The sequence below is a fragment of the Typopeltis vanoorti genome, chromosome 1 (assembly GCF_054136105.1).
Source record: "Typopeltis vanoorti isolate ZY-2024b chromosome 1, IOZ_Tvanoo_1.0, whole genome shotgun sequence".
Classification (NCBI taxonomy): Eukaryota; Metazoa; Arthropoda; class Arachnida; order Uropygi; family Thelyphonidae; genus Typopeltis; species Typopeltis vanoorti.
In genome coordinates this window covers 20,960,713-20,973,586 of record NC_143549.1, presented here as the reverse complement: position 1 = coordinate 20,973,586, position 12,874 = coordinate 20,960,713, and the positions used below count along the sequence as shown (strand labels likewise).

The 12,874-nt window shown below is 37.0% G+C and overlaps 1 protein-coding gene across 4 annotated transcripts in view; it reads right to left on the bottom strand.

Moving 5' to 3' along the window:
• The window catches only part of LOC150109823 (SLIT-ROBO Rho GTPase-activating protein 1-like), a 564,129-nt gene that overhangs the window by 202,088 nt on the left and 349,167 nt on the right, over nucleotides 1-12,874 (bottom strand). For all 4 annotated transcript variants that reach the window (XM_090396844.1, XM_090396869.1, XM_090396853.1 and 1 more), the window contains 2 exons: nucleotides 12,423-12,602; nucleotides 3,247-3,486 (listed from right to left, as the gene is read on the bottom strand). In XM_090396844.1, coding sequence (XP_090252970.1) covers nucleotides 3,247-3,486; nucleotides 12,423-12,602 — 420 coding nt within the window. The remainder of the gene's footprint in view (nucleotides 1-3,246; nucleotides 3,487-12,422; nucleotides 12,603-12,874) is intronic.

Genomic DNA, 12,874 nt, shown 5'->3' with positions numbered 1-12,874 from the left:
TTGATATCATGTTTAATACCAGTTTCCTTCAAAATGTGATCCATATAGATAATGAATAACAGGGGGGATAATGTACATCCTTGTCTCACACCAGATTTAACATTAAACCATCTTCCTGTACTTCCTTCAATTCTAACTGCTGACTTACAACTCAAATAAAGACTAAGTATTGCTTGATATAATGCCCCACTGACACCATATAACTGCAGCGTATTGAATAGCTTCTCTCTTAGCACCTTATCATATGCCTTTTCCAAATCGATAAAACTTAAATACAGATCTTTGTTATATTCCCATGCTTTCTCGACTATTTGTCGTAAAGTGAAGATCTGATCCTGACAGCCTCTGTTTGGCCTGAATCCAGCTTGTTCTTCACCAAGCTTTTCTTCCACAATTCTTCTCAACCGTTTCTCGAGTATACTTGCATAGATTTTGACAGGAACACTCAGCAGGGAAATACCCCTGCAATTCTCACATTCAGTTTTATTTCCCTTTTTATATATGGGTACTATGAGAGCTCTACTCCAAATAATCGGGAATTCGTCCCTCTGTCCAGGCTTTCTGAACTATGCAGTGCAGCCACTGTAAGACTCTTATACCACCATACTTCAGCATTTCTGGTCGAATATCATCTACTCCAGCTGCCTTTCCACATTTCAAGCCTTTGATGGCTTTTTCTACTTCAAGTATGGATATGTATTCCTGCCTGCATGCCTGGTCAGTGTTTTTTACCACTGTGCTATCATCACTGCTTGTTTCATTTAGCAGTTTTCATGTCACCTTTATTGTCTCTGATTCCTTTTACAGTATACTTTTCATCCATTTTTAAGCTTTTCAATAGCCTCCAAAATATTTTCTGGAGGCTATTGAAAAGCTGTGCACAAGCTGACTTACTTGCCAGAGACTTTCAATATACTTTCTTCTTTCTTTCACTGACTCTTTAACTTCCTGAGTCCACCATGTAGTTCTGATTTTTCTATCTTTACAGACAACTTCACAACATGTCTCTCTAGCTGAATCAATTCTTTAGGATTTGCTAATGAATCTCCAAGATTTGGTACTTGTTTTAAAATTTTTACATTTTTGCTTCAATGATGTTTGTGTATTTGAGTTTCCAATTCACCTCTGAAAGCTGCTCAACTTTGATTCATTTTAAAACTTTCTTATGCATGCTTCATTTGAATATGAAATTCAATTTTATCCTGCTAGAAACTTCCCATTTCAAATCCTCTCTACACTCTTGTGACCTGAATCAGTGGAAAAATGTCACTATGAACTATAACATACACCCTATCTCTGATGGACAAAACATCAGAGATAGGGATGATGGGGAATTGACACTGCCATCCCCTGCACAACACGAAATGTAGCCAAACCGAACACAGTCAATAATGTAATGCAATTGACAAACATGGATAAATGTGGTGATCTTAGCAACTTTGATCACGGACATATTATCAGCAAGACAGATGGGTCATTCTATCGCACAAATGATAAGAACCCTAGGGTTCTTGAGGGTAACCATATCAAGGTTCTACCATGAGTAAGTCCTGTGAGCAAGTGGCAGCTGACCACATGCCACTGATGACCATGGCCGACTGACTGTCCAAGCTCCTACAGACCATCTGCAGGGCAGCAGCGGTTGGTCTGTAGGAACAACCAAGGAGTAAATCATGCCCAGTTTCAATGTCAGAAGTAAAAGAAGTGCAAATGAGTGAACAGTACAGCATACCATGGGCTACGGGAGCCAAAGCTCTAATCCTGTACCACTGTTGACAGTTTCTTCATTGGGCACTGTGCTTCGTCTGGTAACGGGACCATCAAAACTGGACCTCCGCAGAGTGGATCAGAGTTGTTGGTCTGATGAACCCCATTATCAGTGGCATCAAGCTGACAGGAGGGAGTGGGTGTGGTGTTGACAGCATGAGGCCATGTCCCATTTTACCAGGTCCACTCTGTGATGGTTTGTGGAGCCTTCTCATGTGATACATTAGGTCCCTTAGTTTGTCTGGAGAGATCCTTAAATGCTACGATCTACTAAAATATGCTGGCTGATCACCTACACACTTTCATGGCCTTTGCACATCCTGCAGATCATGGTTTGTTTCAACAGGACAATGTGCTGCCCCACTGGGCAACAACCACCTAGGCATCGCTTGAGGAACACTCATCTAGCCATCCAGTGGCCTCCAAGGTCCTGTATTTAAATCTAATCTCTTTGGGATGATGTAGAGGGAGACACCAGATCTATGTATCTGTGGCAGGCATCTAAGGCACAGTTGTGGACAATGCTGCAACAGGCATGGCTGGAATTATCTCTGGCAACTCTCCAGCATCAATGCCTCATACAGACTGTTGTTCACGCTAGAGGAAGATCAACACACTATTAGGCAGGGGGAAGGTATCTAATGTTTTATCCATTGAGTGTAGTCAATGAGATTTTTCTTATTTCATGTATCTTTCTCTCCATGTGAAATTGTGCACATTTTTATGTTGGAACATGGTGTTAGTAATAACTAATCTATGTCCTGAACAGAAATCTATCAGGCATTTAACATTATTATTAACTCGATGCTTTTCTTCAAATTTTTCCCAAAACATTTCTATATGTCTGACAATCAATTCCTAATCTGCTGTGTAGATCTCCAACAAGGACCAACTTTTCCTTTTTCATTGAGCCAGCTGCTTTTTTCTAATGTCTTAAAAAATTCCTCCATTTCTTCCTTGTAGATCTTTCTGTGATATCTGAATGAAAATTGTAGTAGTATGCTGAATTTAATAATGAATTCCAAGTTAGACTGAATCACTACCCTTCATGAATTCCTGTTCACAATACCTTCCAGAAGTTTATTCTGAGAACTATGATTTCACCAACAGAAATATATCTAAGAAAATAAATTAAGTTAAAACTATGCACATCTAGTATGTGATTACAGGGAAAATATAAAAATATTCTTATAATTCAATCCTTAATAGTTTTATGAATTTTATTTCAAGTCCCTTCTTACTCAACTTGTTTCTTAGATAAGCAATACAAAATAAGCATTTCCTCATAAGAGTAGCTGCTCAAGTCATAAAACAACTCAAATGAACTGGTTTTCTCTGCACTTTCTGCAAGGTTCTTGCTTAAATGAGGGATACAAAATTGTACACTCAAAAATCAGATCTGTACCATTATATTACAGTAGCAAATGAAAATCTGTATCAAAATAGTCTGTATCAATATAAGAAAAATTAAATACATACCTCCACATACTCTTCTAAGCTACCACCAAATAACTTTGGTTGTCCTACTAAAGGTGTTCTTCCAATTCTTTTTTTGCGTGCTTTGTGTGGGAGGGAATGTGGTCGGGGTATAGTATTAGGTGATGAACCAGAAGACTGTGGTTTAGAATCGCCCTCAAATCCTAAAGCTCTTCTCATTAAGTCAGCCTTTCCTTGAAGACGAGCTGTCAAGTTGTTGCTCATCATATATTCTCTAAATTTCTGAGTCATTAAAGAATATGACATGAGAAATAATGTTATCTTATTGTCTATATTACAAAACAATTTCTTAATAAACATACCAATAAAGGCTGAAAACAAACAACAGTACAAATTAAATTGTACACACAATAAATCTAAAGTAAATTGAACCAAAAGGTACTCAATAACTGAATACAGCTCTACAATGTTCCAAAACAAAATGACCCAAACAAAATTAGAAACAGTTCATTACTAATTTAAAATAATAAAAAAATACAAAGAACAGTATGTAATGAATAATGAACTGTACACTTACACGATACTGAATTATGAACATCTGCATTAGTGACTTTCACACAGATAATAGCCCATATCCACCATGCTTGGTGATACTGAATTGAACCTGCAGCCATGATGTCTGCAGTGCAACCCAAAGTCCTTGAATGGATAGTTACTGAATATCTCATAGGTATTTGACTGCATTTAGATCAGCAATTCATGCTATAATGCATATAATGAATTACTTCAAAGTAATTCATTATAGCAAAGACTTTGCAGAATGATATATTATCATATTGGAAACTCCATCATGAAACAGATGCATCATAGCAGAATGCATATCTATTATTGAACTGCAACAGATATATCAGGTGACTATATCTGGGCTGCAGAGGAGAAGATCCACAAGATATATATACTGTTGCAAGTCAGTATGGGAAGTGAAGTAACATTACCTGCTGATTAGCCTGTACAACACATACAGATAGATTAGGTATTATTTGTTATTCATAATGGTGCTTCATGGTATGAAAAACATGAGAAGAAAATTATTTATTGATCTACGACATTTCACTGCATTTCTAACCAGCATCTTCAGAGAACAAAATTACAAATGTGGCAGACATGTCGCATTTAATTAGATTTGAATAGATAACTATTCAAAATTTGGAAAAGTCAAACTAAATACTGTGGTCTTCCATATCTTGCATAAATTAATGCAGACATATCTGTTGAAGTGGGAGAGGGAGGAAGTACATAGCTGATACAGATTCTAAAAATTGTTTCTCAGTGATATCACAGTTGCCTTCTTCCATTTAATCCTGTGTGAAGAAATGCCCAACTATTGTATGTATTCCTTCATGAGACCTTCGCATGAGAGAAGGCTTCAGTGATTCTAACAGTTGTTTGGCAAGTTTGTAGATGGTAGTGTGTATGGGGAGAGAGGAATGGATTTACGAATTTTGGGATCCCATGTATCCAAGGAGGATTGGCATGGTAAGGTTTAAGTTTTTTAGTGATTTCCTGGTGGAAATTCTAACTTCTAATCAGATATGTGGAAAAGTCTAGGAGACTGTTCATTTATCTGTTATATTGTTTTATTCATAATGACGATGGCATTTTCCTTATCCACTTTGGTCATAATCCACTTTGTTATATTACAAGTGTTTTAGGCTTAGGTTTCTGGGATTATGGGATTATGCAGTCCCTCCAGATAGTAATGAGTATGCTGATTCCTTCAGTATGGCATGCATGTAACCAGTGGTGAGCTATAAGGGGCTCGCGCGAGCCCTTTGTTAAATTTTTCTCAAATTTGCGAGCCCCTTATTCTTCTTGTTTACTTTTATTTTTTCAAAAAAAAAAAAAATTTTTTTTTTTGAAGCATATTAAGCGACAAACTCATATGGTAACCTAACAAAAATTAGTCTATTTGGCAGTGTATAGATTATTTGGAATTATTGTTTCAACTCCTCTATAACGAAAGTGCCTAAGTTTGAAAATAAAATAAGTGCATGCGCTATCTTTACCCTTCTTCCTTCTGGTAGCCAATCATATGGTAAAACCAGTAGCCAATCAAATGTTTTATAAAAGATTATAAAAGATTTCATTCTTAATTAAAATGAAAAGCCAAACAGCTAGTTTTCTGGCAACTTAATAGAAATTAAGTGGATAAAAATCCTATGTTGTTATATAGCCAGTAAGTGAAACTCAAGATCGAGAACTACGATCTATATGAGTTTCAATGCCGAAAAACTATCGGCGAAGGCAATTCGAAGCAAAGGTGGAGTAAGCTCCCTCATTGTTCTTGATATTCTCTCATAATGTAAAACACAGCTCCTAGGAGATGTGATATTGTCATTACATTATGAGGAGAGGTCACTACCCAGACCGGTTTCAACCTTTTTTGAGGTCTCATCAGAGAGTATAGACCAGGAAGATATCAAAGCTTAGTGAAAAGAACTTACATACCTTCACTATACGAATGCCATAAAGGTATGCTTATATTTTGTAATTAAAATACGAATGCCATAAAGCACACCTTTATGGCATTCGTATAGTGAAGGTATGTAAGTTCTTTTCACTAAGCTTTGATATCTTCCTGGTCTACCTACTCATTGATGAGATCTCAAAAAAGGTTGAAACCGGTCTGGGTAGTGACCTCTCCTCATAATGTAATGACAGTATTACATCTCCTAGGAGCTGTGTTTTACATTATGAGAGAATATCAAGAACAGTGAGGGAGCTTGCTCCACCTTTGCTTCGAATTGCCTTCGCCGATAGTTTTTCGGCATTGAAACTCATAGATCGTAGTTCTCGATCTTGAGTTTCACTTACTGGCTATATAACAACATAGGATTTTTATCCGCTTAGATTTCATTCTTATTATATTTTGATAGTTAAAAAATGTTTTTCTTATGTAAGATAAATTAACGCAGTTTATTGTGTGCAAATATTTCATGTTTAGATTATGAAATATTTGTTTAAAAATGATAGCCTTTAGAGGTTGATTGTCCTCTCATACTTTTTGATTGGAATTGTACACAAACTGTATTAATAAAAGTTTTTGTGTGAAATATGGCTTTTTATTTCCTTTTTTTTTTGCTCAACGATGTGAGCCCTTTGTTAAAATTTCCATAGCCATTCACTGCATGTAACCCCTAGATATCAAAGGGTATCACAGATGTTATTGCGCTGTCTCATGTTACTAAATGCCACTTGTCCCTTTAAGAGACTAACTTCAGTGATCAGTTCCCTATTTAGTAGGCTAGTCTTGTTTGTTATTGGAATTAACCAAACAAATCTCTGCATCCACTAAGAATCATTATGCACCACCACAAATTGAATTAAGAGAGAGAGCTCTTAAATCTGTCAATCCTTCCAGTGTCTAGGACAGGTAAGTTTTCCCATATTAAGTCAAATTAAGCAGACTTCACTCCTGGTGGTGTCCATTTGTAAATTCCTTTAAGTTTTGGCTTTGCAACCATTAGCATCAACAAATTTCTTCGATAATGACAGCCTGGTTGGAGGAGTGGTTTACATGTTCACTCTCCAAGTAACAGGAAGCAGATTTAAATCTCACCTGAGCAAGGATGTTTGCAAATGTCTTTAAGTGGAAAATGATTTCATTGTCCAGTGTAAGACTAGCATCCCACTTAAAAGGGCTTGAAAAAGTTCCATATTTGGTTTCTAAAGCAGGTTTTTCAGACTATATAAAAAATAAAAAAATAGAAAAACAATAAATAATTTTTAAAAAATGCTAAAAAAATTCTCAGCCTGAATACAATACTATAATCTGTTATTTCTGAGATCACTAATATTAAACGTTTTAACTTATCTGGATCTTTTCTAGAGTATACCTGTTTTACAACCATAGCCACTCTTTTTTAAATATTTAACTTATTTGCAGATGGTCTTCTAGAGAAACCAAGACAGAGTATTTCTGCAACATTCTAGTTACACTGCATGAACCTTTGAAGAATGAATTCTGATAGATCATGTTCACTGTGGACTTCTGTTGCTCTGGGTTGATTATTTCCATACTGAGAAAAAAATGTACCATACAAAATTCTAAGGTGCTGAGAAATTTTACTACCTTTCTTCTGATTCCTTGGTGTTCACCAAGGAACCATCATTCTGATCTCTTGATATAAGCTTCCTGGATCTTCCTTAGTCCCTCCCACCCCAGTATGATAACATTCTAGCATTTCCATTAGCTCTTAATGTTGCCTACAGTTCATTCTAAATGATGAAATTTTTTTACCAATGTCAAGAAAGCACAGGCCTCTAATATGGTATCTAAGGATAACCCTCTTTTGAAGTCCAAGAAGTTCTTCTCCACATACCATTGACAGTACGTAGATGTATAGCTTTTTTCACAAGTCTATTTACAAAGCAAAATTTTGAGGGATTTGAATTTTTTATAATACTTGTAAGTTTTCTTTGTTTGACTTTGATTTCAGACAAAATCAGGGTTCTAACTTTAGGTGGGAGATGAATTTCATCACCTAGTGTGAGACCACAACCCCACTTACTGGAAAGCTGAAGTGCTCCAGGAAGTGAGGTGGTGGTCTCACACCAGGTGATGAAATTCATCTCTCATCTAAAGTTAGAACCTTGATTTTGTCTGAAATCAAAGTCAAACAAAGAAATGTTTGTTCTCCAGAGCAGGTTTCCAAACTAAAAAAATAAATGAAAAAATACAAAAAAAAATACATGATTTATATATAATAATATATAAAATATATTATTATATATAAATTTGTATAATTCATATGTATATTTGGGCCAATTGCTATCCTTTGAGGAGTGCCAAAGAAAAGAGATTGAACGAAGAATTCACCTTGGATGGATGGCTTATGGGAAAATGAGAGACACATTCAGAAGTGACATCCCTATGAGTCTAAAAAGGAAAGCTTTCGACCATTGCATACTTCCAGTCCTAACATATGGAGGAGAAACATGGACTTTAACAGAAGCCCTAAACAAAACGTGTGTAGAGGCTTAAGTGCTGTGAGGACATCATGTTGGAGGCTTAATGGATTTTTTACAACACTCAAAAAGAATTCAAATAGAATTTAATAATTCCTATATATCGTCCTAGTCACTAGGACATCTACGGGGATTACAAAAACAATTAATGTAACATATACACAAATAACAAACAATACTAAGCCCAACCACGTGGGTGACACTAAAGTCCTATCTAGGTAGAGCGCCCTCTAAGGACAGTAGTAGGTGGCCTGGAATGTAAGGTGGGAACTCTGGTGATGAGTGTTTCCCAAATCTTCGGAAGCTTAATGCAACCATATTTATTGAGATTTGGTTGGTTTTTGAGAGCTGCTGCTGCTTCTAAGAAAAGTCTCTCTTTCTTGAATTTGCTGTGGTGGAGCATGGTGGTTTTCTTCCATGATACCCTGTGAGTGGTGTCCAAAACATGGTCAGCCAAGCCTGAATGGCCATAGTTGCGTTTGAAGATGTAAGACTTGTGTTCCTCTAGACGGATGGATGCTGATCTGCCTGTCTGTCCAAAGTACGCCAGCTTATAGGAACAGGGTACTTTGTAAACTCCAGGCAGAGAGAGAGAGGAGGGAGCTGATCTTTCGTCGAACGGCTGTTTTTTCTAAACAGCTGGCCAACTCTCTGATCCCCCTCACCGGAAGGTCCCCTTCCTATATAAAAAACTCGACCCACTTTAAAGCCCTCACAGAAAATTTAACCTTGAAGAAGACAGACATATTGGTAAGCTTTGATATCTCCTCTTTGTTTACCAATATTCCCTTAATTGACACCTTATCACTCTTAGAAAACGTTTTTCCATCTGATCTTAGATCTCTTTTCCTTTGCCATTAACTCTGGGTATTTCTCTTGGAACAACAAAATCTACAAGCAGATAGAGGGAACTGCGATGGGTTTCCCCCTCTCACCCCCCTCTTGCCAATTTTTATATGGAAGATTTCGAAAAACGAGCCATAGACTCAGCCCCACTCAAACCTTCTATCTGGCTAAGATATGTAGATGATGTGTTCTCTATTTGGCCTCATGGCCCAGACACGTTAGACTCCTTCCTCAGTCATCTCAATAGTCTACATCCAAGAATCCGGTTCACTATGGAAAAGGAAAAGAACAATTGTTTACCCTTCCTAGACACCTTAGTCACACGGCTGCCTAATGATACACTTACCTTCACCGTATACAGAAAACCCACACACACAGGCAGATACATTCACAAACTCTCCCACCACCACGGCATTATTAAAACTCTTACCAAGAGAGCCCACAATCTTTGTTCCAGTGGAACCGCCCTCACTACTGAGCTTAACCACATACACAGCACTTTCCTCTCCAATGGCTACAGCGATCACAGTATCAAAAAAATAATCAACTCCTCCGCCATTCCCCATCCTTCTTGTCAACAAGATTTTAAAAATGCCATCACCATACCCTACATCCGTGGCACATCCGAAAAAATAGCCAAGATACTAAAACAGTACAATCTACACACAGCATATAAGCCCCACCGCAAACTGGCTACCCTTATCCGTTCGACGAAAGATCAGCTCCCTCCTCTCTCTCTCTCTCTGCCTGGAGTTTACAAAGTACCCTGTTCCTGTAAGCTGGTGTACTTTGGACAGACAGGCAGATTAGCATCCATCCGTCTAGAGGAACACAAGTTTTACATCTTCAAACACAACTATGGCCATTCAGGCTTGGCTGACCATGTTTTGGACACCACCCACAGGGTATCAAGGAAGAAAACCACCATGCTCCACCACAGCAAATTCAAGAAAGAGAGACTTTTCTTAGAAGCAGCAGCAGCTCTCAAAAACCGACCAAATCTCAATAAATATGGTTGCATTAAGCTTCCGAAGATTTGGGAAACACTCATCACCAGAGTTCCCACCTTACATTCCAGGCCACCTACTACTGTCCTTAGAGGGCGCTCTACCTAGATAGGACTTTAGTGTCACCCACGTGGTTGGGCTTAGTATTGTTTGTTATTTGTGTATATGTTACATTAATTGTTTTTGTAATCCCCGTAGATGTCCTAGTGACTAGGACGAAATATAGGAAGTATTAAGTTCGATTTGAATTCTTTTTGAGTGTTGTAAAAAATCCATTAAGCCTCCAACATGATGCCCTAAACAAAAAGCTGAGAACAACACAACATCGCGTGGAAAGAAGTATGTTAAAAATAACATTAAGAGATAAGGAGACAAATATCTGGATAAGATCTCAAACAGGTGTAATGTATATTGTAAAATACATGAAACAGGCTAAGTGGAGATGGACTGGCCATATTGCCAGATGCAGTGACGGGAGATGGACTAGAAAAACAACGGAGTGGAGACCAATGGATGGAGCAAAACAAAGAGGAAGACCGAGAAAGTGGCGAGATGAACTGGAACAAATTGCAGGAGTGAGATGGATGGGAGAGGCAGAAAACTGAGTGATCTGGAAAATCATGGGGGAGACCCTCATCCAGCAGTGGACAGAACCAGAAGGTTGAAGAAGAATATATAAAATAAAAAATCCTTAGTTCACCTACGGTATGAATATACTATATGTTTATAGAAACTTTTCATGGGTAAAAATTAAAACTTTTAAAATAAAATTTGAAATGTGCAACTTGTCAAGCAGAGACAATTAAAAATTATAGCCTCAGGAGCCATTACTTGGACACTTGATTGACTTCTGGAATTATCTAATGTTATATTTATTTAACTGTACATTAGTTAACAGCAAATCAAAACAAAAACCACTGAAAGAAAGAAGAATGCTGGATTTTGCCAATTATGCTTGTCGTCACTTTAGAAGAAAAGCAACATAATGGGGAGACAGAGAAAGCTGGAGTTCAAAACTGATTGTTGTGGCTACAAGAATTAATAAGCAAAATGACATTATCACTTATTTATTCAAATTAAGTGGATATTGAATCAACATTATTTCAAAGCTGAATAGAGAAACTATAAGAGTTTTGTGCCAAATATAGAAACTAAAAGTTCGGTGGATCCAAGCATAAGCAAACCTTTCATGACAGGGGCAACTCGTAGTAAAGGTGGAGCAAGTCCGATCACTATCCTTAGTATTTCCCATAATGTAAAACACATCTCCTAGCAGGCATGTATGATGTCATACATTATGGGGGGGGGTCACTACCCAGACCAGTTTCGACCTTTTTTGAGGTCTCATCAGTGGGAGCCAGACCCAGATATAAATGTAAATACTCAGGTTGTAGTGATGCAGAACTTATATACTTTACCATACGAGTTTCCAAAAAAAATGTCACATCACAAAAGGCACCAAGAATTACTGAAAAAAAAATAGAGAGCCAAAAGGCTTCATTTTGGCGATGCACAATTATTCAAATTAAGTGGATGCTGAATGCAACATTATTTCAAAGCCGAATAGAGAAACTACAAGAGTTTCCTGCTGAATATAGAAACTATAAAAGTTTCGGCAGATCCAAGCATAAGCAAACCTTTCATGTAAAGTACATAAGTTTTGCATCACTACAACCTGAGTATTTACATTTACATCTGGGTCCAACTGATGAGATCTCAAAAAACGTCGAAACTGGTCTAGATAGTGACCCCCCCCCATAATGTATAACATCATACATCTCTGCTAGGAGATGTGTTTTACATGGGAAATACTAAGGATAGTGATCAGAGCTTGCTCCACCTTTACTACGAGTTACCCTTGTTTGCTTATGCTTGAATCCACCGAAACATTTATAGTTTCTATATTTGGCACAAAACTCTTGTAGTTTCTCTATTCGCTTTGAAATAATGTTGATTCAATATCCACTTAATTTGAATAATTGTGCATCACCAAAGTGAAGCCTTTTGGCTCTCTTTTTCCAGTATCACTTATTTGCTGATTAACTCTAATATTGTGTTATCATCCAGCACTCAATCCATATGATTTTTTTTTTCTTCCTTTGGGGATTTCTGAAGGATGCCATAATTCTGGAGGTCAATGGTAAACATTGGAATGTGATTTAATTTTCATTTTCCAAACGCTGGTGAGTTAACAGACAATTTCTTTCTATTTTTGTCAGGAATAAACACAACTAAAACCATATCATATTGTCAGAAAACATGTGGTTAGCATTAGCAATTTGATCAATAATAATTATTAACAAATGTGAAAACCAAGTTATATATTATAATACACACATTTAAATAAAAGTCTTCTGTCTCTTGACGGTCTGCTCTCAGCTTGAGTGCTACAGTTTCAGGCTGTCTGAGGCCATTTTTGCTGATGCCTTCTTCTTCAAATAACACTGAGCAGTCATAATCTTTGGTACTTATCATTCCTAATAGTGAATGCTCTGCTGTTTCCAGTGTTTTCCATATCTGAAAAGTAAAAATAACATCACTGAAATAAAGTACTAGATATTTTTACTTTAACTTGGATGATAATTGAATGATTACTTTAACTAGGAGGATATTTGGTGAACAGTGTTGATTCGTAATAATGCAGAAAGATAACTATGTGGAAAAGTGTAAAGTTATGCATTTTGGGATTACAAGCTGTGCACTACATGAGGGAACTGTATTCCAGGAAATTGATTAAGGCAAAGATTTGAGAGTAGCAATCACAGGACTACTTGGTTATTGAAGAACAC